The sequence below is a fragment of the Coffea arabica genome, chromosome 6e, assembly GCF_036785885.1.
Source record: "Coffea arabica cultivar ET-39 chromosome 6e, Coffea Arabica ET-39 HiFi, whole genome shotgun sequence".
Taxonomy (NCBI): Eukaryota; Viridiplantae; Streptophyta; class Magnoliopsida; order Gentianales; family Rubiaceae; genus Coffea; species Coffea arabica.
The window spans coordinates 13,759,365-13,780,946 of NC_092321.1; the positions used below are offsets into that span (position 1 = coordinate 13,759,365).

Below are 21,582 nucleotides of genomic sequence, written 5' to 3' on the forward strand. Positions count from 1 at the left end.
CTTTCGCCTTTACGTGTTGGCCTTCCATATAGATAATCTGTGGGTGTCCTGGCCCCATTAATATTTAATACTACTGATTTGATCCTCTTCTTGATAGTCAAGCTAGATTAGAAAGGTCCGGTTGAATGTCATTGGCGGTAGCCTTGGTAGGTCAAGCCACTTTTTGATAGGTGTGTTGGTTTGAATCTGAAGCTGTTCTTGATTATCTATCTGTCCTTGAAAAGATACTAGTGAGTAGTCGTAAAACTACTGAAATTTTGTCTTGCAACCCTTTTTGGTAGGACTATCATCCGAATGAATTGAATTCAGCTATCGAGTTAGGTCAGATTTATTTGAGAAATGAATTGAATTACTCTACCATCCAATTGTTCATCCGATCATTCTTAGCATTAGCTTTCTAGATTATTTCAGTTCTCTCTCTTTCGTCCCATTTGACATTTCGGTCCGTTTGATTCAGGGTCTGTTTGTACATTTTCTGGAAAATATTTTCCTTCCAAACAAACAGACCCTTGAACTGTGATTTTCGCTATTCCAGCTGTTAGTCGGTTGGACACCAATTACTTGAAGCAAGCATTTTACTCCCAACTGTTAGTATTTATTTTGTCAATTCTGTTGACAATCTCTGCTTTGGAAAGTCGATTTGTTCGAAGTAAAATGCTGATACTAGACTTGATATTGGCAGAGCCAGCCATAACATACTGGCAATGAATGTTTTGCAGATCCAAGCGTTCTCATGAGGACACTGTACATTGCAGTGCAGAGAGGAGATGCTCAGATGAAAAAGAAATGTTAGTATATAATAGAAACTCCTGAGAGAGAAATATTACAGTATAACAACGTATAAATTGACCCTCCAACACGAATACACTGCCTTCAGAAGCAAAATTTTAACTTGCCTTCACTGCTCAGACACTTGTTTATGTAGGCATTCTTTTGAGACAGAAATTGATACAACACGGAAGAAAACCTCGGCAACCAAAGCAAACCTCAAGAACTGAGGCATCAATCTCTCCATAATTTACATTGAGCTACCTTGCAGGCATCTCCATACGGACATCTCAAACAACTATTGATGTACTCATTTCAGCAAGAACACGGTTAAATGTGTGGTGATCTGAAGTGTTCTTAAACCCAGGAATAAAATCACAAAAGAATCTGAGTACTGCAGCAAGTTGCCGTGGGTCATTAGATGAATAAGCTGCTTCCAGAAACAAGGAAGGCCGAACGGTAGTCACCTGAAAAATACCATGAGTTCTTCTTTAGAAGGATTGTGAAGGTGAGATATTTATGCTCTTGGCTTCAGCTCTTCTCATGCATGTGCAATGGTAATTAAAAACTGGTGAGAAGAAGATTCCAAAAGAGAACTTTACAGGTCAGAAGCAAGCCCACAGTTATCTTAGTTCTTTATCCTAAATGAAATCAAAAACTTTACAAAAATTGGCTTCCGATTAGAGCATTTAAATGCCAAAGCCTCCATCATGTAGATGTCCAATCATGCTTCAGATATGTCAAATCAGAAACATATTTTTGTGTTGAAGTAAAAGAATTATATTAAGAAGAAAATTGAGCGTTGAATGCTTGTATTGCCCTAGAGTGTATGTAAGTAAATATGCATGATCACATCCACCATTTCCAAACCCTAAGCTCATTGTCTCTTTCCTTTACCTACATCCACTATTAAGCGAAGGCATAGAAAAGTTGAGCTTTTACTCCCTAAATTCTTCAGAGAAGCAACGAGACGGGAGGATAGTTGTCCACATGCCACTCTTGTCAAAGTTAGTCATCACAAATATGCATGTAGCCGTGTTCCTTGGCAAGAAACTCTGACCACTCTTTTTACCCATAACACATCTTACAGAGCTTAATGGCATTTGATTGTGTAAGACTGAGCTTTCTTTTAAAGGCCATTCCTATTCTATCCAGAAATTAAATAAATTCAATGGAAGACAAAGAGCTGCATTTTAGAAGTTGATGCTTCGACATAAAACTATGAAGGGAGAATAAAAGGATACTTTATTCTGAATAGATCAAGCAAATGAATCATGTTGGAAGAAGATGTAAGACAAAGTGCACTCCATGAACTACATCGAGAAGCATGTTAGTCATAGAACTATAATCAAGAGAGAAAAAAAGGGTACTTTGTGTTTCCGAGCGTAACGTAACGCTTCAAGATAATATCCGTCTTGCACAAGTAGCAACACATACTCATGGTGCAAAGATAGCTGTCTAAGCATGTCAAGGCCCAATTTTCTTGTCTGAAAATTCTGACGACCTGACTCAAGTAGTTGCAAGGCAACTTCCAGAGAGGGCTCAAGGATCTGCAGTAAAATGAATCCATTGTTGAACTTTAAGTAACCAAAGTACAAAAGATGCAAGTGCCATAACTTCTTGAATGAACATATATGAAAAGTAACCTTATTGATGACAAATAATCCTAGTTCAGCATGACGCTCACTTCTTGCAAGCAGCTGCACTGTCAAGACATATATATTTGGATGTAATTTTAACTTTTCCAGGTTAGCCCTGCAATGAAGGAGATTAAAAATAATTTAGAGGAACAAGAAAACCAAGATTATTCACAAAATTAAAATGAGAGATCAAAGACAAAAAAGTTACATCTTACACCTTTATTCTGTAAGATGATTATATACTTCTTTTCACATAATCATTAAAATTAAAAGAAAGAAGACGAACATATTCCTCAACAAGTCTCTACGTCTAGAAGAATTGTGACTTGTTTTAAGTCTATAAGAGCAGAAAAGCATATGCATGATAAATAACATGACGTAGAAGTACCTGCGTAGGAACTCAATGATGATAGCAACCAAGTAGGAAGCATCCCCTATCATCTCTTCCTCAACCAGAGCAAACACAGAACTGTACAAATCATCTGGTGAAATCACTGCTGAAGTCACTTGGGAGTCTAGATTATCGAAAGCACCAGCATTTAATGGTGTGTCACCAGGTCTGAGAACTTGTGATTGTGACAAAGGTTGATGAACTGCAGCACTAGATGATTCAGCCCTCAAAGAGTGCCCTCCATCTATTTTACCACTCGAAGAATCAAGTTTAAGAGAATTGATCTTTTGTGTTTCAGCACTAAGATTGTCGTCTGAGTCCGAAGTTAAAACAAAAGATCTTTCAATGGATTCATTCTCGAGACCACTACTCACTGTTTCATCTATTACAGATTTTCCAGATGCATCAATACGATTGTTAGCATCATCAACGATATTTGCACTAGAAACACCAGAATTTGAAGTATTTTCAGCTTTTGTTCTCTTATCATTACTCCTTGTTTTAATTGACTGTGAATAAGAAGTGACTAAAACATCCAATGCCCTAGCAACAACAGATACTGGTCTGCGTTCAAGAATCATAGCTCGAGCTATTGCCAAGCACAACTGTTTTGCCTGAAACAACAAATAGGTAAAATTACAATTACCATGTTATATGAAACTTTGGGTGTAGACTGGACAACGTCGTAAAAGGTCGTGGGCAATCATCAATGCACCATGCACACGGCGTGTGTATCATAAACACAGAACACACATGGAAGCAATGAACATTTTACCTTATTTGCTTCTAACTTCCTCCTCTGTAAGAAGTCTAAAATAAATGGTACTTCTGAGCTACTGGCAGCAATGGCCTGCACACATATCAAGCAAATTGTCACAGCAAAAGTACAGATCATAACACAGAGAATGTAAACAGCCACAAAAACTTGCCTCCAAATCTATATTTATCTTCCACAAAAGCCCATTAGTAACGTCACATATGAGATCAGGAACAAGAAATGACCAGCCATCTCCATAAGTAATTGATTCAGTATCAGTTAAAATTTGAGTCTCTAAAGCATCAGAATTCCTGCTAGTTGATGAGGAACACAAGGAAGCAGCTCTAGGGTAAAGCCTCAACAAAAGAGGAAGTGGAGCAGATATGGGTGCTCTAGAGTCTGCAAATAGGTCATACATAATAACAACTTTCGCATCCACTTGATGAACAAGCAAAACATTATCAATTGCACTGACAGCAATCCTATTAGAATAAATTGGCAAAGAGCCCTGAAAACACAAAGGAAAAACCATTAAAGGTGGAAAAATCAGAGAGAAGGCAAGATGGAATGAACAAATAACGAAAATCTTATTCTACCGTAGTGTGCCAATTGGAATGGGTTCAAACTCAGAGCAAGTCCAGATAAACACGGAAACTCCTTCCTAGGTGAAATTTAATCTAAGATCATTTGCCAGATCTTTTTACAAATAACAGGGTTTAAACATAATTAATGGAACAGGAAATGTACAAGAAAGAACAAATTTTGAGGACGCAAGCAGAACCACAGACATGTTTGACATTTCACAAATATCATGAGCTATATTAGCTCCTACTAAAATGGCAGGATGACAACAGTGCTTCCTATTAGTACAATTTCAGAAAAAAGTTTTATTCAGAAGATGACAAGCATTGAATAAAACCAAAAGAGATTGAAGATAAAATAGAACTTAAAAGTGGCGATGATCCAAAATCCATGTAACAGCTATCCATGTAACAGCATCACCAAGAACTGCCATTTGCACAACACCAATAAAACTGAATATTTTACCAAAAGTGGTTAGTTGACAACATTGACTTTTCCTTGCCAAGTGCATCATAACGATAAAGATAGTGTGGATATGCTTTCACAGACAACCTCTCGCAATTGCATCAATAGGCTTTAATCATTTGCAGTTCCTATCTCAAAATCACATTCTACATTATATATTCCACTTAGATAATTTCATCTAAAATCTGACAGATATTATTCAGAATAATAATTGACTATAATCATTGGACAAATATCAAAATCATGACAGTAAATAACTCATCATATTAAAGTTGTAAAAATAAGCAGCAGGCTAAAATACAATTACAAAACACTGCAATTAACTATCTGCAATAGGAAATTTAAAAAACATATTCTAAAGTAGTAAATACTGAGAAAAAGGAAATATACACAATTTTCAGCAAGATCTAACCTGCTGTATAACAGCATCTCGATAAAACCTATATGAGTGCAGTAGCATCGCAACTGTATCAAATTGCAAGCAGTAAATCCTACCATAACTGTAAATTGACAAAAGAAGTTTATAGGAAAGTTTTGATTAGGACCGAAAGCAAAAAATAAATTAATAAATAAAATAAAAAAGTACAAAGCATCTTACACAGTGACAATGTGAACATCTTCAGCAGAAAGGACAGGCCTACTGTTAGCCCCATGTTTTGCCATTACCATTTCAAATCTCGGCAAGCGGATAATCCCAGCTGAGGAAATCTAAATACATGAATTAAAGCTCTGTTAAACAGATGAAGCTATAGAAGAAGTTAATCTTAATATCAATGGATCCAGCAATCACTAAGGCAATTGAAAACATGAATTCATCAGACAAAGTTCACTAAATTACAAAACCAATTTCCTAATTACGTCAAATGCAATCACCTAGTATATAATTAGTACAATTATCAATGAAAACAATTCTGGTCGAAAATTAACATCATCTAGCACTGTAATATTTAAATAAAACAAATGGAAACAACATAGCTTGTTTCCATTCCTCGGCAGTGGAAATTTCACTTTCTTCACCAACTACTATACCCTTAATTTCACAACCCCACAAGTATGATCACCTCTTAAGAGAAAAAAGAGGGGGGGGGGGCGCAAAAAACCAAAAGCATCCTCGAATGTACTTATTTAATGACTCAGGCATAAAATGAAGATAAGTTGGTAGCCTTGTGAAGTTACATGAGGACAGTTTGATTGAATGGTAGTCCATTCATGTCATAATATTAATGATTCTGCAAGTACGACGTTGATATTATCTCAATAATTAATATCTAAGTAAAGATAGAAGCAGAGGAAAAAAACATAGAGTTCCAGCATCAACAAATAAATGAAAGAAAATAGAGAGGCCTTCAGTCTAAAACCATTGGTAAGCTATACCTGATATCCTGTGAAACTCTTGTTTTGCATGCCTTGGGCAAGAAGCACCAACCTGCTTTCATGTGTGTAGATATACCAACTGACATTTGTCTTCTTGGTCTCAACTAAAGTAAGTGATTTTGAGTCAGAACTGTAAGAGAACAACTCCAGCCCACTGTAATCAAGTAACACTTTTAGAAACATTTTGAAATTAAGAAATAATATTTAAAAGGATGTTTCATGCATGCTTGCTCAACAATAGACACATAATAGCATGTCAACAATACAAGATAGCAGATTCTGGATATAAAACAAATGGTTCATGACTCAAGTGGTCCAGGTGGGAGATGCACGACTGCAAGCATAACAATCTTTTACTACACAAAAGCAAAAAGCACAAAAGGCAAGAGAGTTGTTCAAATCAAAGATTGAATAGATTATGTGCATATGCACTTCAACAAAATAAAGCAAGTTAACTTTGACAGACCTGCAAGGATCAATTGGAGTAAATGACAGTTGCTCAAGAAGTAGATTCTAGCCTTTTAAAAGTATACAGCTGTGTTTAGGCGTTCTTGCTTGTTTTTACCTACTGCTATCAGGTCATTCAAAGCTGAAAATAGTTATTTTCAACAAGCAGCTCTCAAGATGCTCCTGCGAAACAGCTATTTTGGTTTTCAAAACTTTTAATTACGTTTCCAATTCTTTAAACAGCTATCCAAGAATTTTTTTTTAGCAGGTTTAGAAACATTAAGCAAGCTAGAAGAGACCCTTAAGATGGTACCATATTCTTCAGGATGGTACCATATTCTCACAAACTATTCAAGATGGTACCATATTCTTCAGGATCTCAAAACTTATTTACAGCTCTCTTCTCTGATAAGTCTGCAGTTTTTTGTTTTTATGGGTTTCCATGGAGGACATTTAATGGCCTTGCAACATGGTAACTAAAGGCTTGCAACCCTATAACATCTGTGTCCATGAAATTCCTAAGTAAGTCTGGAGGATCTCTCAAAATCTTGAACCCAGGTTACATACTCAGACTCATCTTACTAAGCTGTCAGCACAGGCTTTGCCCACTCTCCATGTATGAATAATTTTGCAGTCCCATTCCCTTCTCAGCCACTACCCTTTCTCCAAGAGTCTGTAAACCTCAATCTTGAGGCCAACTTCAACATGCGTTCAAATCTACCACTCTCAGCAATTTTTTTTGAGCCAATCCAACAAAGTCTGAATACACCTAACTAATAAACATAGACACAGACAAGATATTGTCAGAAGTTCTTCAGCTCATACCTGGTCTTCACAAAGACAATATCACAAGTTGGACAATCTGTCCAAAAGAATCCCAGAATATGTTCTGATTCGGACCTGCACTTATAGATAAAAGTTTTTTCCCCCTCTCTATTCCAGATCTGAACTTCATGATTAGATCTTTGGACTGCCAGAAGCTGACAATCTAAAGAGTATCGAACTGAGAGCACTGGACCTTCACTTATTGAATCACAGGATGGAGCGACATTTGGATCAAATGGAGCAGTTTTCCATGAGAAGACCTACAAATTGTAATAATAACAGATGTAATTTACTCACACCACCAGAAAGTAACGACAAATCAAGGTATCACCCGAAATTTGACTACCAAGTAAAAACTCACAACTAAAACTAGTATTTCTACCGTATTAAATCACCTGATCAGACGTAGATGCAAGTAGCAGCTTACTTCCATCATCATAAAATAGATTTCTAGATCCCGAAACTTTGCACCTCAGTGGTGGATACCGGACATAAACATGTGATACAGCACCAGATCCAGAGAAACCAGAAGACTGAGAAGATGGTTTCCCAAACATTTTTTGAGTATTTCAACCTTTGCAATCCGGAAAACAATCAAATTCCTCCTGCTAAATTATATACAAGCTCCAGCACTGCAGGTAGTAATCAATATGTATGAAACATAGAAAGAAAAAAAGGATAATTAGCACAGCTTAAAGGACAAAGAATAAGATCAAAAATGAAATTCATGCAGTATAGCTTGGATTCTGTCCAAAAGTACGAGACCATATCATACCAGTAGAATTGAAGCTATACTAAAATGAGGCTTCCAGTGGATTTCTGATATGCTTCAGGCTTTTCCTCTGACCTGTGTATCCACACACAAAGTGATATATTTATGTCTGTTTCAGTAGAGACAATAAATACCCCAAATTGAGGTTATCTTTCTTTTGCATGTCGGAAAATGAGTCTCATACCACATTCTGCATGCAATTCCTTAATAAAAGGAATTCTTTTAAACACATGTCACGTTCTACTACAGGAATCTTTGCTGCAACACAACTACCGTATGCTTTGGCCTGTACAAAATGATTACAAACATCAGCACAAGAACCATTTTTCTTTCTCATTTCTTGGGGTGGGAGGTTGTCAGATAAGGAAGCAAATAGCACTGCACATTGCTTTTTTATTTTTATGAACTTTCAATGCAAAATTTGTTGCGACATTTTAATCACAAACTGAAGGGATGAAGCTTTTAATCAACAATTAGCATTTGAAAACAAGAGGGAAAAGAATTTATGAGGTGGCATTACTTTGGGATGTCATTAGTCACAATATTTTTTTTTTTTTTTTTGGATATCAGAGACAAAATAAACAACTATAATTATATGTCTGTCTGTCGAACTAAAAGGCTTATCACCCCAACTATGTTATCCAAACTCTTCACTTTGCCCTGCCGTTTCCCACTCTCCATTTTGCACTAGAGCAGCCAGTCCTGGGAACAGAACTGGGGAAGTCAAAGTTGGAGGGTGTCATGCCGCCTTCTCTTGTCACTGATGGATCGAACCAAATGATGGATAGTCTTTCCATGGAATCGAGCTCGGGACAATAGACAGTCAGACCACAACTTCTTAGTATGTCCATTTCCAACAAAGTTTTTCCAATAAGGGCAGGGAAGGAAGATAAGCTTTCTTATGCACTGATAACAGAAGACTTGAGCTACCTTTTATACGTATATGTAAGCTTCAGGGAAGCTCCTTAGGAATGAAAGATGATGGCTTTACTGAGGAAATGCTCTCTCTTGAATTTTATTCCCTATCTTTTAGAGACTAAGGTGGAGTGGAGGAACTAATCATAAACAGTCCGTCAAGCACCCACATTTTTCTTAGAAAAAGAAGCGCCATACTCCTCCTTTTCTCTTAGCCATATGTGCACGATCAGTAAAAGAAAAAGACTCCCGTATCTAAGTCTGGATAATAATCGTACCAAAATGTTCTTCATTCTATAGTTCTCACGGGGACCCTCACTTCACCGATAACTTTGAATGTAATGCAAACAAATTAAACACAAATCATTGGCACCCGTAGAGAATAGATATGAATTGCCTCAATTTCTTTCTTCCATTAGTCAATCCACAAAACAGTTTACACGAGCTTTTTACTTTGTGTTAGTTATACATTTATGAGCTTTCAGAATCGAAACTCTTGTTCTGATCATCCTCTTCTAACTAGCAAATCCACAAGCACTTTTCCATCTACCCACAGTAAGCAAATTCGCATTGCTAAGGATAAAAAATTAACGTCATAATATTGCTCGTCTTAATAGCAAATTTGCTCGTCTTAACTTTTCTTAATTTGTAAGAACTGTTACTTAGGACCACAAAAGCATGCATAAAACAAATAAAAGATCACCTGAGCTCCACAATTCACCAAAATTCGCCGGAGTAACGTCGTAGTACTGTTACCACCAGTCTTCTCTTTCATTATCAACCGCTCAAACACCTGAAAACTTTGATTTTAAAAAAAATCAAATTTCCAATCGACATTAATAATCAATCCACCAATTCTAACAAATTAATTAATACTCATGTTACCGTTTGGAAAAAAAAATTAATTAATACATCTCAAAAAAAAAATTAGGGCTTTTATTACCTTGGACTGGAATCATTTCCTATCGGAGATCAAGCCGAAGTACCAAAATCAACACCTTTTGTTACCCTTTCCATTAAGTAAATATTTGGTTTTAAGTATTTTAAATTGCCCTAAAATTTTTTTTCCTTTTTGCCTTACTAAGCTTGGGGTTGTTGAAGTCTTGTCAAACATTTTCACCTGACGGTCTTTCTAATCATAGGGAGCTTCTCACCTATTAAAAAATGGGCCGTTTTGGGCCCTCTGATTTGATCTAATTTTCTCGTTCTACTCACGGATGCTTAGAATCCCGCACTATTTCAAAGTGGAAAACAAATAATACGGGCTTACTTTGAAATCGCTCAGTATTTGGGCCCAATTTTTGTAGCAAATCATCTTCATTTTGTATTTTCTTTTAGGCAAGTTACCCGTAGGCGGCTGTGTGTTGGGTTAGTCTATTTACCACTTACAAACGTACCCACCTTATTGGCTTCCAAACCTACCTTTCAAGCCCATCTGTTCTAACCCAATGGGTCGATTTAGTGGTAGATCTAAAAAATCAATATAGTAACTTTTGTCATTTTTTTTGGACAAAATGTCTCATTGGTCCTCAAACTATTATACATTTAAACTTTTGGCCCTTAAATTATTAAATAGACAGTTATAGCTCTCCAATTAACCAAAACATATACTCATAGCCTTCTATCAACTTAAGTCGTCATATCTAACAGAAATAACACAAAAAATGTCAAGAACCACCTTCACTGTACTATTGAACATAATGATTCAAATTGATGGAAGGATTATAATTTATAAGTATATGTTTTAATTAGTTAGAGGATTAAAATGCCCATTTAATAATTGGAGGACTAAATGTTGAACTTTATAATAGTTTGAGGGTCAAACTCATATCTAACTATCTCAAACTAATGCCGATGGGATAGTAAATTTTAAGTCTCAAATTTCTTGAATTTCAAGTTTGTCCTCTAGTACCCTTATTTCTCTCCATTGCAATATTAATTAGTCTTGAATTATGCTTATTTTCTTAGATTTTATTTGAAATAATATTTAATGACTTTTAATAATTTTTTGGATAGCAAAAAATCGTTTGGAAAATTTATTATTTTGAAAGTCCATTTGAGTCGCAACTAATTATTTTCAATGTCATTTGGAGTGACTATTTTTCTATATTGGGTATATCCAATAAGATTAAAATAGATAATATTTGCAGACTGATAATATGTTTTTGAGGTTGTGCAATGACACCTTACATTTAACCAGCACCAAAGAAAAGAATTTAAAACATAGTTTGATTGGGGAAAAAATTTGGTCCTCAAAAAAGTAATCCTTAATGTTTGGAGTGTGAACCATAACTTATAAACAATTTACATTGCCTTGACAAACATTGATGTGCTCAGAATCTCTGCTTATTGCTTATATAACAAGCATAAGAAAAAAAATACATATACATACATATACATATATATATATATGTGTGTGTGTGTAAAACTTCTTTTGCATAAATGAAACAAAAAGTTTTTGAATGTATCAATAAATTAAAATTCTAAGTAAGCCTAAGCATAGCCAAGTTAGGCACTTCTAGTTCAATGCATACATGGTTGTAGAAAGACGATTATCATTATTTTAATTTGGAAAAAAATATTTGTTTTGAAAAAAAAATGAGTATTAGTTTTCAAACGACTACCATGGACATACATATGTGCTGCTCATATCAAATTTTTAAATCATCTAGATCAATTCTAGAATTTTGAGAATTCTAGATGATCATCTAGATCATCTAAATCATCTAGTAAGCCTAAGCATAGCCAAGTTAGGCACTACCAATAGTTTTGAAGTGTACTATTGTGCTTATTGGCTACAATTCTCTGACATATAACATATGACAAGCTTGAAGAAGCAATTATAAATTTTGGTGGGATCTAATGCAGAAGTTGTCTCCTACAATTCCACATGACATTCAGAAATTTCAAATGCATAAAACTTGTTTGAAAGGAGATCTACAACCACGGATTTAAGGGGGGGGCTGGTGGGGGCTTAAGCCCCCCCAAGCCGCCGGAAAACCCCCTATATATAGGGGATTCCGGCGGCCAGCCCAGCCCCCCCACGGTGATCCAGATCTACCATCCTCCATGGCTCCATGAATGCTGCAGAGGAAGTGAAGAAGAGCTGGAAAGCCGCTGCCGTGCTGACTGCTGAGGAAGAAGATGACCCATTTCATTTTGAATTTTTTTTTTGCCCTCTAAATACAAAACGACGTCGTTTCACTTTTAGTGGAACGACGTCGTTTTGTATAATGAGGGGAAAAAAAAATACATCCGATGAAGCCCTAAGGCTTCATCTGATGCAAAAGCACGCCGCCAGTGCCAAAGGGCAAACAAGACTCTAACTCCAAGAAGAAGACGCCAGGCTCCAAGAACTCCAAGAAGCTTCAGTTGAGATTCTACCATCCTACTTCAAGCCTTCAATTCAAGGCTCCAAGACTCCAACTCTTCACTATTCCATTCACATAAATATTTTAGGTTAGTTTTTTGGTTTAAATTACAATATTCATCTTTATATTTTTGTTAATTATATGTTTAAATTATTTTTGAATTTTGAGTATCTTGATATTAATTTGATTAAGATTAATTTTTATTTAGTTTATGTTAATGTAATTTAAGAATTTGAAAGATTACATTAAAAAATTTAATGATATTAAATTTAAATTAGAAATTAGTTTAGAAATTGTATAGATTTTAGGTTGTATTTAGTTTTTAAAATTTTGTTAGTTTTATATTTGAAATTTTAAGAATTAATTATGTGAATTAGAAATTTTGAATGTAAATATAAATTCAAAATTTTATGAGATTGAATTAGAGATTATATGGGTATTTAGTTGTACCTTATTTTAACTTTTTGATAATTTTATATAATGAATTTTATAAATTGAGAAATATAAGTAATATGAATTTATTATTAAATTAAAGAATTAGTTATATGAATTTTAAATTAATTGATTATTGAATTGCATAATTTTATTGAATTTAACCACAATTATTTAATTGTGACAGAAAATGGAGAGATTCTTTAAACCTAAACGAGTCCGTAGTGGTGAATCTTCAAATGAGCCTAATATTAGTGAACCAGTTCAAAATCAATCTTGTGTGGAATTGAATTTAAATGATATTGTTAGTGATCCGGGATTACGAAAATCAGTTGAGAAATTTGATATTTCTCTTCGAGACCATGTCCGAAGAGAGTATTTGACTAGGGGACCTTGCCAACCGATTGGCCATATGTATCCAAAAACATCATTTGGTAAACAACATAGAAGTTTCCAAGATAGTTGGTATCAAAAGTTTGTATGGTTAGAGTATAGCATATCGAAAGATGCGGCGTTTTGCTTTTGGTGCTTTCTTTTCAAAACACAAAATAAGGGAGGTCGATATGCAGATGATGCCTTTACAAAAACGGGATTCAATAATTGGAAAAAGGCAATGGAAAGATTTAATGAACATATTGGAGCTGTGAATAGTTGCCATAATGATGCTAGAATACAGTTTGAAAATTTTCAAGATCAAAGGCATAGTGTGTCAAATGTGCTACGATCTTGTGGGCGCGAAATAGATATTGCATATCGCACCCGTTTAACTGCTGCTCTGGATGTGACCCGCTTTCTTTTGAAGCAAGGATTGGCTTTTCGTGGAAATGATGAGTCAACTAGTTCTTCAAATAGAGGCAATTTTCTTGAATTGTTTGAGTGGTATAGCCAGCGAAATACTGAGATTTTTGAGGTTGTAAATCAAAATACTCCTGCAAATAATCAACTAATTTCTCCAATGATTCAAAAAGATCTGGCACATGCTTGTGCCTCAGAGATCACAAGTGTTATAATCAATGATATTGGAGACAATTATTTTTCCCTAATAGTTGATGAGTCTCGAGACAGTTCAGTGAAAGAGCAAATGGGAGTTGTTTTGAGATATGTGAACAAAGAAGGGCGTGTGATTGAACGTTTCCTTGCAATTGTACATGTGTCTGACACCACATCTCTTTGTTTGAAAGATGCAATTGATTCTTTATTCGCGCAACACGGATTATCATTATCCAAATTGAGAGGTCAAGGATATGATGGAGCTTCAAATATGCGAGGTGAGTTCAATGGTTTGAAGGCCCTTATATTACAAGAAAATCCCTATGCGATGTATATTCACTGTTTTGCTCACCAACTCCAGTTAGTTATTGTTGCTGTTGCTAAGAGAAATATCATTGTCAGTATTCTTTGTCTATGTCTTTATGATTGTCAATTTAACTGGAGCATCATGTAAAAGGAGAGATCAATTAAGACAAATAGAACATGATAAGATTGTTACACTTTTAGACAGTGGAGATATTATTAGTGGAAAAGGCAAAAATCAAGAAACTAGTTTAGCAAGACCAGGGGATACTCGTTGGGGATCACACTATCTAACATTACTTCGTCTATCCTCTATGTGGGCTTCGGTGATTGGAATATTGGGAAATATACAAGATGATGCCACCACTTCTGACAATAGAGGTATGGCCAGGGGTTTGATTGATAGAATGAATGATTATGAGTTTGTTTTTGCATTGCACCTGATGAAGTATTTATTGGGAATCACAAATGACTTGTCACTTGTTTTGCAACAAAGGGATCAAAATATTGTCCAAGCCATGAGTTTGATTGATACTATGAAATCTCAATTGCAAGACTTTAGGGAAGAGGGATGACAAATAATTTTAGATGAAGTCAACAATTTTTGTGAGTTGAATATGATTCCCGTGATTGATATGGAAGACAGTATAGCAATCCGTGGCAATGCCAGGCGCAGTCGCAGAGGTCAAACCATCACTAATTTTCATCATTATCGCGTGGAAATTTTTTGTGAGGTATTATTTTTGAAATTATTATTTCATTACATTTGTTACTTGTTAGCAGATTTTCTTAGTTATTAATTTTATTATTGTTGTGATGTCAGGTTGTTGATTTAATTATACAAGAGATGAATAATCGTTTCTCGGAAGTTAGCACGGAATTGCTTAGTTGCATAGCATGTCTTGATCCAAAAAGTTCTTTCTCTCAATTCAATGTGCAGAAACTACTCCGTCTTGCTGATTTATATCCTGAAGACTTCTCAAGTAACGATTATTTATATCTTGAGTCTCAACTTCGAAATTATATTTATAATGTGCAACGCGATCCTCAATTTTCAGAAGTTGGAGATTTGGGAAGTCTTGCTCAACAAATGGTTAAAACTGGTAAAAATACAGTTTTTCCATTGGTTTATCGTCTGATCCAGTTGACATTAGTTCTACCAGTTGCGACTGCTTCTGTTGAAAGAGTATTTTCTGCAATGAATATTGTCAAGACTGATTTGCGCAACAAAATGGGAGACGAGTGGATGAATGACTGTCTGGTTGTATACATCGAGAAGGATATTTTTGCAACAATTGAAAATGAGCAAATATTGCAGCGTTTTCAACGGATGAAGACTCGCAGAATGCAATTGCCTCCTCTTCGTTATTCGAGTGCAACAACTATCAATACTTCAAGTGTTAATCAATAACAAATTTTTGGGTATGTATAATTATATGTTTTTATTATTTTTATAATTATTGATTCTAAATTTTACTTATTAAATATATTTATTTCGTCACAAAAAAAATTTTTAATACACTTCAGCCCCCCAAAAATAAATTTATGGCTCCGTCCCTGGAGATATATAAAGGGATTACATGAATTTAATTTCCAACAATAATATTGTACTTTGGCAGTAGAGCATTCATATATTTGGATAAGAAAAATATACTCAAGTAACAAAGAGAGAAGGCTGGTGTGTTTGGACTTGGTAGCTAGCAAGGATTTGAGATTACCTTTTAGTATTATTGGGGTAAACCTCCAATAATCTTCTAGACATGCATCCTTGCCACAAGTAACTAAAACGCAGTAGATTTTAATAGGAAGAAGTGATGATTCATTATTCGCTAAAATTCAGGTACGGTGAGACATCAATGTAAGAACGTCCTAAAAGTACACCATCTAAACAGGCCCAACCCTTATCCTTATGTAGTGTTTTTGAATTATCCTTCCTAAATTATTTCTAGCATCGACATGCCTTGAGTTAGGATTGCAAACTTTAATAAGTAGTTACAATATTCCTTACATCTATAAAATTATTTGCATTTGGATTGTTTAAAATAAAGAATGATATATAAAAACATTATTGTTTGATGATAAAAATATGATTGTCTCTTTTTTATGCTCGATAAAAAAAATTTAAAATTTCAGTGTTTCGAGACATTGAGTAGGGATAGATTCAGAAATATATATATATATATGTGTGTATGTATGTATGTATAATTTCAGTATTAGGGAAGAACAGCCGAGTAAAATTTATACCAAAAAAAAAAAAAGGGAAAATCCTCTAGTCATTGTTCCAACTGATATTGCTAAAAATATTTTCCTAGTCCAACCCTAAAGTTGGCCAGTTGCGGACCATCCTTAAAAGTGGAAATCTATTTAAATGCCCTTTTCCATTATTGTAATTAAATCTGGTTACCTAAGCATGATATATATATCTCAACTTATTTTGCAGGCCCTTAATTAAACACATCTGAGAAAAGACTAAATTAGGACGAAGGTACAATGGTATCATTAATGAAGTCCAAAGTCACAGGAAGAAACATTCAAGGCATTAAATTCGAAGCAACTCAAGCTGGTGCCTCATACGACGGACAACCTAAAATGAATATGTGTTAAATGAAGCATACACGATAACATTATGTGGTTTGATGTTGCCCAAGAAAAGAAACAGGTAGCTATTTTATATGGATATTATCTGAATTATTTTTTTTTCTCAAAATTTCTCATGTACTTTCCAACTAATTAAGCGTAATGTCTATAGTTCTATACCTACCAAATTGGCCATGGGGTTTCTTTGTGACCCTACTTGCTTCCTCCAATAATTGGAAGTAGTGGTTAGTCTTAGGGTTTTTATTCATTAAAAACTTAATGTAAGAATATGTACTCTTTGGGTACTAGTTAAAATAATCCAAGTGAAAATATGTCTAATCTGCGCTTATACTAGGTCTCTCTTTGTGGGTGTGGGTTTCTTCATAAGGATTAATTTTTATACATTGTGAGTGTAAAGATCGTTTTTTTTTACACAAGTAAATTTAGATGAGTGGCGCATCATCATCGTTGTTCAAAATTTAAATTCACTTTTTGTCCATATATCAAATATCTATACTTGTAAGTGTAAACAATATTTACATTGACAGTGTATATAACATTAATCTTTCTTCATACTTTTGGCTTAATTACGTTTAGGTTTGAAATGACATGAAATTTAGGTGAAGTTTGGCAATTTGAAGCATAAGTAATTGGGAGGTTCAAAAAGAAAACTGAAAAGGGAATAACAAACTAGTCAAACATGTCAATTAGAAAGGATATCATCATCGAGACTTTTGATTTTACTATGACACGGCTCAGTTGGAAAACTTCTACGAAACAAACATAAAATAAAGGGAAAAGTATTAACTAAGAAATCTTGAGGAAAACCCCAGGCAATGATGACTAAATAGCAATAAGTTGAATACATGAGTAGGCGTGAAATTTACTCACCATACAAATGAAATATGCCAAAAATAAAACAAAGATAACGAGATCTTGTTTTCACAAAATATATATATATTTAGATAATGAGGAAAAAGTTACTTATGGGCACTCTTTTAACTTTTCAAAGAACTTCTTCTTGATTTTTTTCTCTAATAGGTAAAGGATAGGATTTAAAAAATAGGGAGAGGATAAGAAGATTATAGTCTAGAACCTCTACATTCTAAGGGTTCAACCTCTCGAGTTAAGAAATCCTAGCTGTAAAAATATGGATGGAATTCATACTTGGCAAGGCAATTATTAAATATCATTGTTCCACTGAAATGCAAGGGAAATCTGCAAATCATAGCCGTGATAGAAGTCATGTTAACGAATAAATGGATGCCAATAGCAAGGGACCCAATAGGCCACCATGCCCTCTCTTGATTTTAATTGATTAAAGGTAGGATGTCGTAACAACTACTGCAATTGGAGAAAGCAATTAACGACCATGAAAAGGATGTATAAGTGATTAAAAAAGAGAGCTGAATTTTCGTAGGTTGCTACAATTAGGTATGGTTTATGTACTTGATTAAGTTCCACATGTTGAATCAAAAAATACAAGTTTTGTCATCATCTTATGGGCAAGCTCCAAATGGTCCTTCGATTTCCTGCAATGAATGTCAAGGGTCCCATGTAATAATTATGGAAGACGAAGTCGTAGAAATTTGGTTTTGTGGAGGAAAAAAAAAAAAGAACTGGAACAAAAAATAAAAACAAAACTATTAGTAATAAAAAATCAACTAATACATCTCTCAGTGCCTCCTTGATCAAATTTTGATAGCATTAAATAATCTTCTGAAGTTTTAGAGAATTTTAAACTAGTCCCGATACATCTATTTTTTTTATAAAATGGATAGGAGCAGGCGTGCGCGCGCACACACGTATGTAGACACACACACATGAATGAGAGATTTTTGAATCTGTTTAACCACGAACAACGAACAATTAATTAAGGTCAGGTGAGCTTTTCTTAGAACAGATTTATATATTCTTACTGCTTAATTTTCTAGAGATTTGAAATAAATCAATGAATTAATTACCCTTTGATACGCACGAGCATTTGTTCTACCAGACTAAGTTGAGTCCCAAATAATTGTTGTGCTAGCAGGAACCACATTAAAATGGCAAAAATCAAAAGCATCAATCAGAAGTTGATTGGCGAAATTGAAAGATCTAAAGGGGCAAAGAGAGAGAGCGACAGAGTTGTGGGGTGCAAAATGAATTAAACCGAAGAAGAAAAAAACACAGGACATATGTGCGTTAAAGAGGAGACCTGATCAGCTGAGTCGTTTCTTTGTAAACAGCAAGAGCAGGACCACGCACTGTTGAGGGATGCCAGCCAAAAGCATTAGTATGAATCAATGTGAAGTACCCAAGTCCCACCAAGTGCATGCAGTGCAATGCAACTTCTCCATCTCCCTTCTATTCCAGTCTTCTTCATCATCAGTTCCTCTATCTTTTCAAAGCGTAAGTGGGGCTATAACTATGACTCCAACACACACTAGGAGTAGTAAATAACAACTGCAAACATTATGCCACTATTTATGACCTGTCAACGTTTGTATGTTCCACTGCACTGCATTCCAAGGTGAGCAGAAAATGATTGCCAAACCAGCTGGGTACGTAGCATTTTCTGAAATGGCCCTTCTACACAAAAATAATTCACAGAATCAACTAGAACCTGCTGATCGCTTCAGAGATTAGATGACAACATTTCATTGATCATTATTCCAAACTTAGGAAATCGAGCTGAACAGAAATTGGCAAATTATGACTAGCTAGGGTAGGTTCGATGATGTTCTATATAGTGTTAAGTTCTTCCAAATTTGGATATTATAATCTCTTTTTCCACTGTATATTGACGAGGGTTTGGAAAATGGAATTCTATATATTATTTTGAAATTTCGTCAACGGTAATGGTTTGGAGTCCATCTTAGCCTTGCAACTTTGGAGAGTAATTCATGCCAAGTCTAAATCAATGCTACCACATTTACCATTGTTGCAACCTAACATAAGTGATAAAAAGCCAATGATGTCAATTCACCTAGTCTCTATTGTCAACATCTTATTAAAATCAATTGTGTGGACCATTTCACAGGAATTGAAGTAAATGGAGAAGCGCAATTCATGTGATCATGGTTTTACAACTACCAAAATCAGATGCAATGATGCTAATGTTTTAGCGTCAAATTACCTTTCTTTCTGGATGTACATAATTCATTTTGAGTGCAAAAGAGTTAGAAAAAATCATTCAAAATATCCCTCATATTTCGCTAGATAAATTTTTTTCGTTCTTCACTTTTAAAATGTTAATTTTACAGTATTTATAGATTCAAATTAGAAAAATTTGATCCTACCTAAGTTTTCGATCACTTTTTAGTCTAAAATTACCACATGACTCACGTGCAGTTCTTTTGTATGTACAAGAAGATCATATCCCACTTTTTTAATAATAAAAATGAATATAGATTGTGTCTATTTTTCTAGTATGAGTGAGAAGTCTTGGATTCGGGACCTTCCACTTATATTTCCTCCCCCATCTCTCCCTTTGAATATAGAATGGATCAAATTCTATTTTTTCAGTGAAAAAATGATTATGATTCGTGTCCGATCCTACTTCTTTAGGGGTAAAAATGAATATGAATTTGGCCATTTGTATGAGTCATGTGATGGATTCAGGAAAAAAAAGTGGTAGAAAAATCTAAGTTGGAACAAAAGTTCACAGAGTTAATTTTATAATGAATGTAAAATTAATATTTTAAAAGTGAAAGACGAAAAAATTTATTTGGCAAAATGTGAGAGACGTTTTGAATAATTTTCTCAAAGAGTTACGGGACCTTTCCGTTACTATTTTGTAGTGTAATTTGGAACCTTTTAATCTTGCAGTAGCATATTTATTCACTAGAGGTCATTTGCTTCATCATAAAATGCTAATTGTATGAGTATGAATATAATGCTAGTTGCATTATATTTCGATGCTCATTATATTTCTTACTAAGTTTGATGGAGAAAAACTACACGGAGTCTTGAGCTTGCATATTTTCTCTTTCAGATATAGATAATCTGTTGAGTACTTGAGTTAATTCTCTTCTTCCATATAAGTGTATGTGTTGTGATTTGAGGGTCTAATTCTGTTAATGTATTTATACCTTTACTAGTCTACTTAAAATGGAAACCCTTAACTGAAAATAGTGTGTATGTATATATATAAAGCGCTTTTACCACTTCTTGAATGATTAATACAATCATGGCCCGCCCACTATGCAATATACATGGGGGTTAATTCATAAATGACAAAGGCAACCAACGAATTGAAGTATAGTTCAGGATAGAACATCATCGGATCCTTTCCAAATCTTGTGGATTGTGATATTTCACCGACAGTTCAGCAATAAGTTCAATGCATTAGGTTCCCTATGAACTCATCAAAACATGTTGATTTTGCTCAAACCAACATCATTAATTTTGCTACAGTATTAGACTTTCCTATAGTAGTAATATTCCGCTACAGCAGAAAATTGGCATTTTTGCGCTTTAATCAAAATGCCAAAAGATTCCTTTTTTTTGGGGGGGGGGGGGGGGGGGGGAGGGGGGAGGGGTGGGGATATACGTAATATAATCAGCTCTGATTTATTATATCTCGTATATACGTCTATACTGTGTGCTTCCTAGTTTTTTTTCTACAAAAAGGGTAAGGTGTGTTTGAGAGTGTGAGTCCACACTCCGGAAGAAGAAAGGGACCAAGGAGGAGGAGGAGGGCGGGTGGGGGGTATTGGAAAAGTCTAACAATGCCACACAACTCAAAGTGTTAATTATGCAACATCTGAAAAAGATGCCATTGGGTGGTCCTGAGTTTTAGTTCCAGACAACAATGATATATCATAGCCATCAAGCTTTTAAAGAGTTCAAAGAGGTGTTCTCATAATATTGACAGTTTTAAGGAGATGGATTTTACATGTAGAGGTGGATAGATAGACGATGGATGGATAGCCAGTCGTAGTCATAAAGTTAGCCCCAAAGCATGTTGACATGTGTTTTGATTTTTGATG

The 21,582-nt window shown here is 34.8% G+C and overlaps 3 protein-coding genes across 4 annotated transcripts; 2 read left to right on the plus strand and 1 right to left on the minus strand.

The window, feature by feature from the left end:
- Window positions 1–776: 776 nt before the first annotated feature.
- Window positions 777–10,058, minus strand: LOC113696742 (uncharacterized). Of its 2 annotated transcripts, none has more exons than XM_027216124.1 (15): window positions 9,880–10,058; window positions 9,640–9,729; window positions 8,206–8,307; window positions 8,025–8,096; window positions 7,645–7,881; window positions 7,250–7,509; window positions 5,978–6,131; window positions 5,202–5,311; window positions 5,016–5,103; window positions 3,729–4,064; window positions 3,575–3,649; window positions 2,797–3,413; window positions 2,415–2,523; window positions 2,139–2,318; window positions 777–1,235 (listed from the first exon to the last, which is right to left on the minus strand). In XM_027216124.1, the coding sequence occupies exons 5-15, from the start codon at window positions 7,804–7,806 to the stop codon at window positions 1,059–1,061; spliced, it is 2,268 nt and encodes a 755-aa protein (XP_027071925.1). In that variant the 5' UTR covers window positions 7,807–7,881; window positions 8,025–8,096; window positions 8,206–8,307; window positions 9,640–9,729; window positions 9,880–10,058; the 3' UTR covers window positions 777–1,058. The 2 variants fall into 2 exon arrangements, with proteins under 2 accessions (XP_027071925.1, XP_027071926.1); XM_027216125.2 differs by having other exon boundaries at window positions 9,640–9,736; window positions 9,880–10,039.
- Window positions 10,059–12,929: 2,871 nt separating this feature from the next.
- On the plus strand, window positions 12,930–14,607 carry LOC140009736 (uncharacterized). Its single transcript, XM_072056025.1, has 2 exons — window positions 12,930–14,007; window positions 14,132–14,607. The coding sequence occupies exons 1-2, from the start codon at window positions 12,930–12,932 to the stop codon at window positions 14,605–14,607; spliced, it is 1,554 nt and encodes a 517-aa protein (XP_071912126.1).
- On the plus strand, window positions 14,171–15,443 carry LOC113696413 (uncharacterized). The gene is made up of 2 exons (XM_027215833.2): window positions 14,171–14,766; window positions 14,856–15,443. Exons 1-2 carry the CDS (start codon window positions 14,650–14,652, stop codon window positions 15,441–15,443), a joined length of 705 nt encoding a protein of 234 aa, XP_027071634.2. The 5' UTR covers window positions 14,171–14,649.
- Window positions 15,444–21,582: the final 6,139 nt, after the last annotated feature.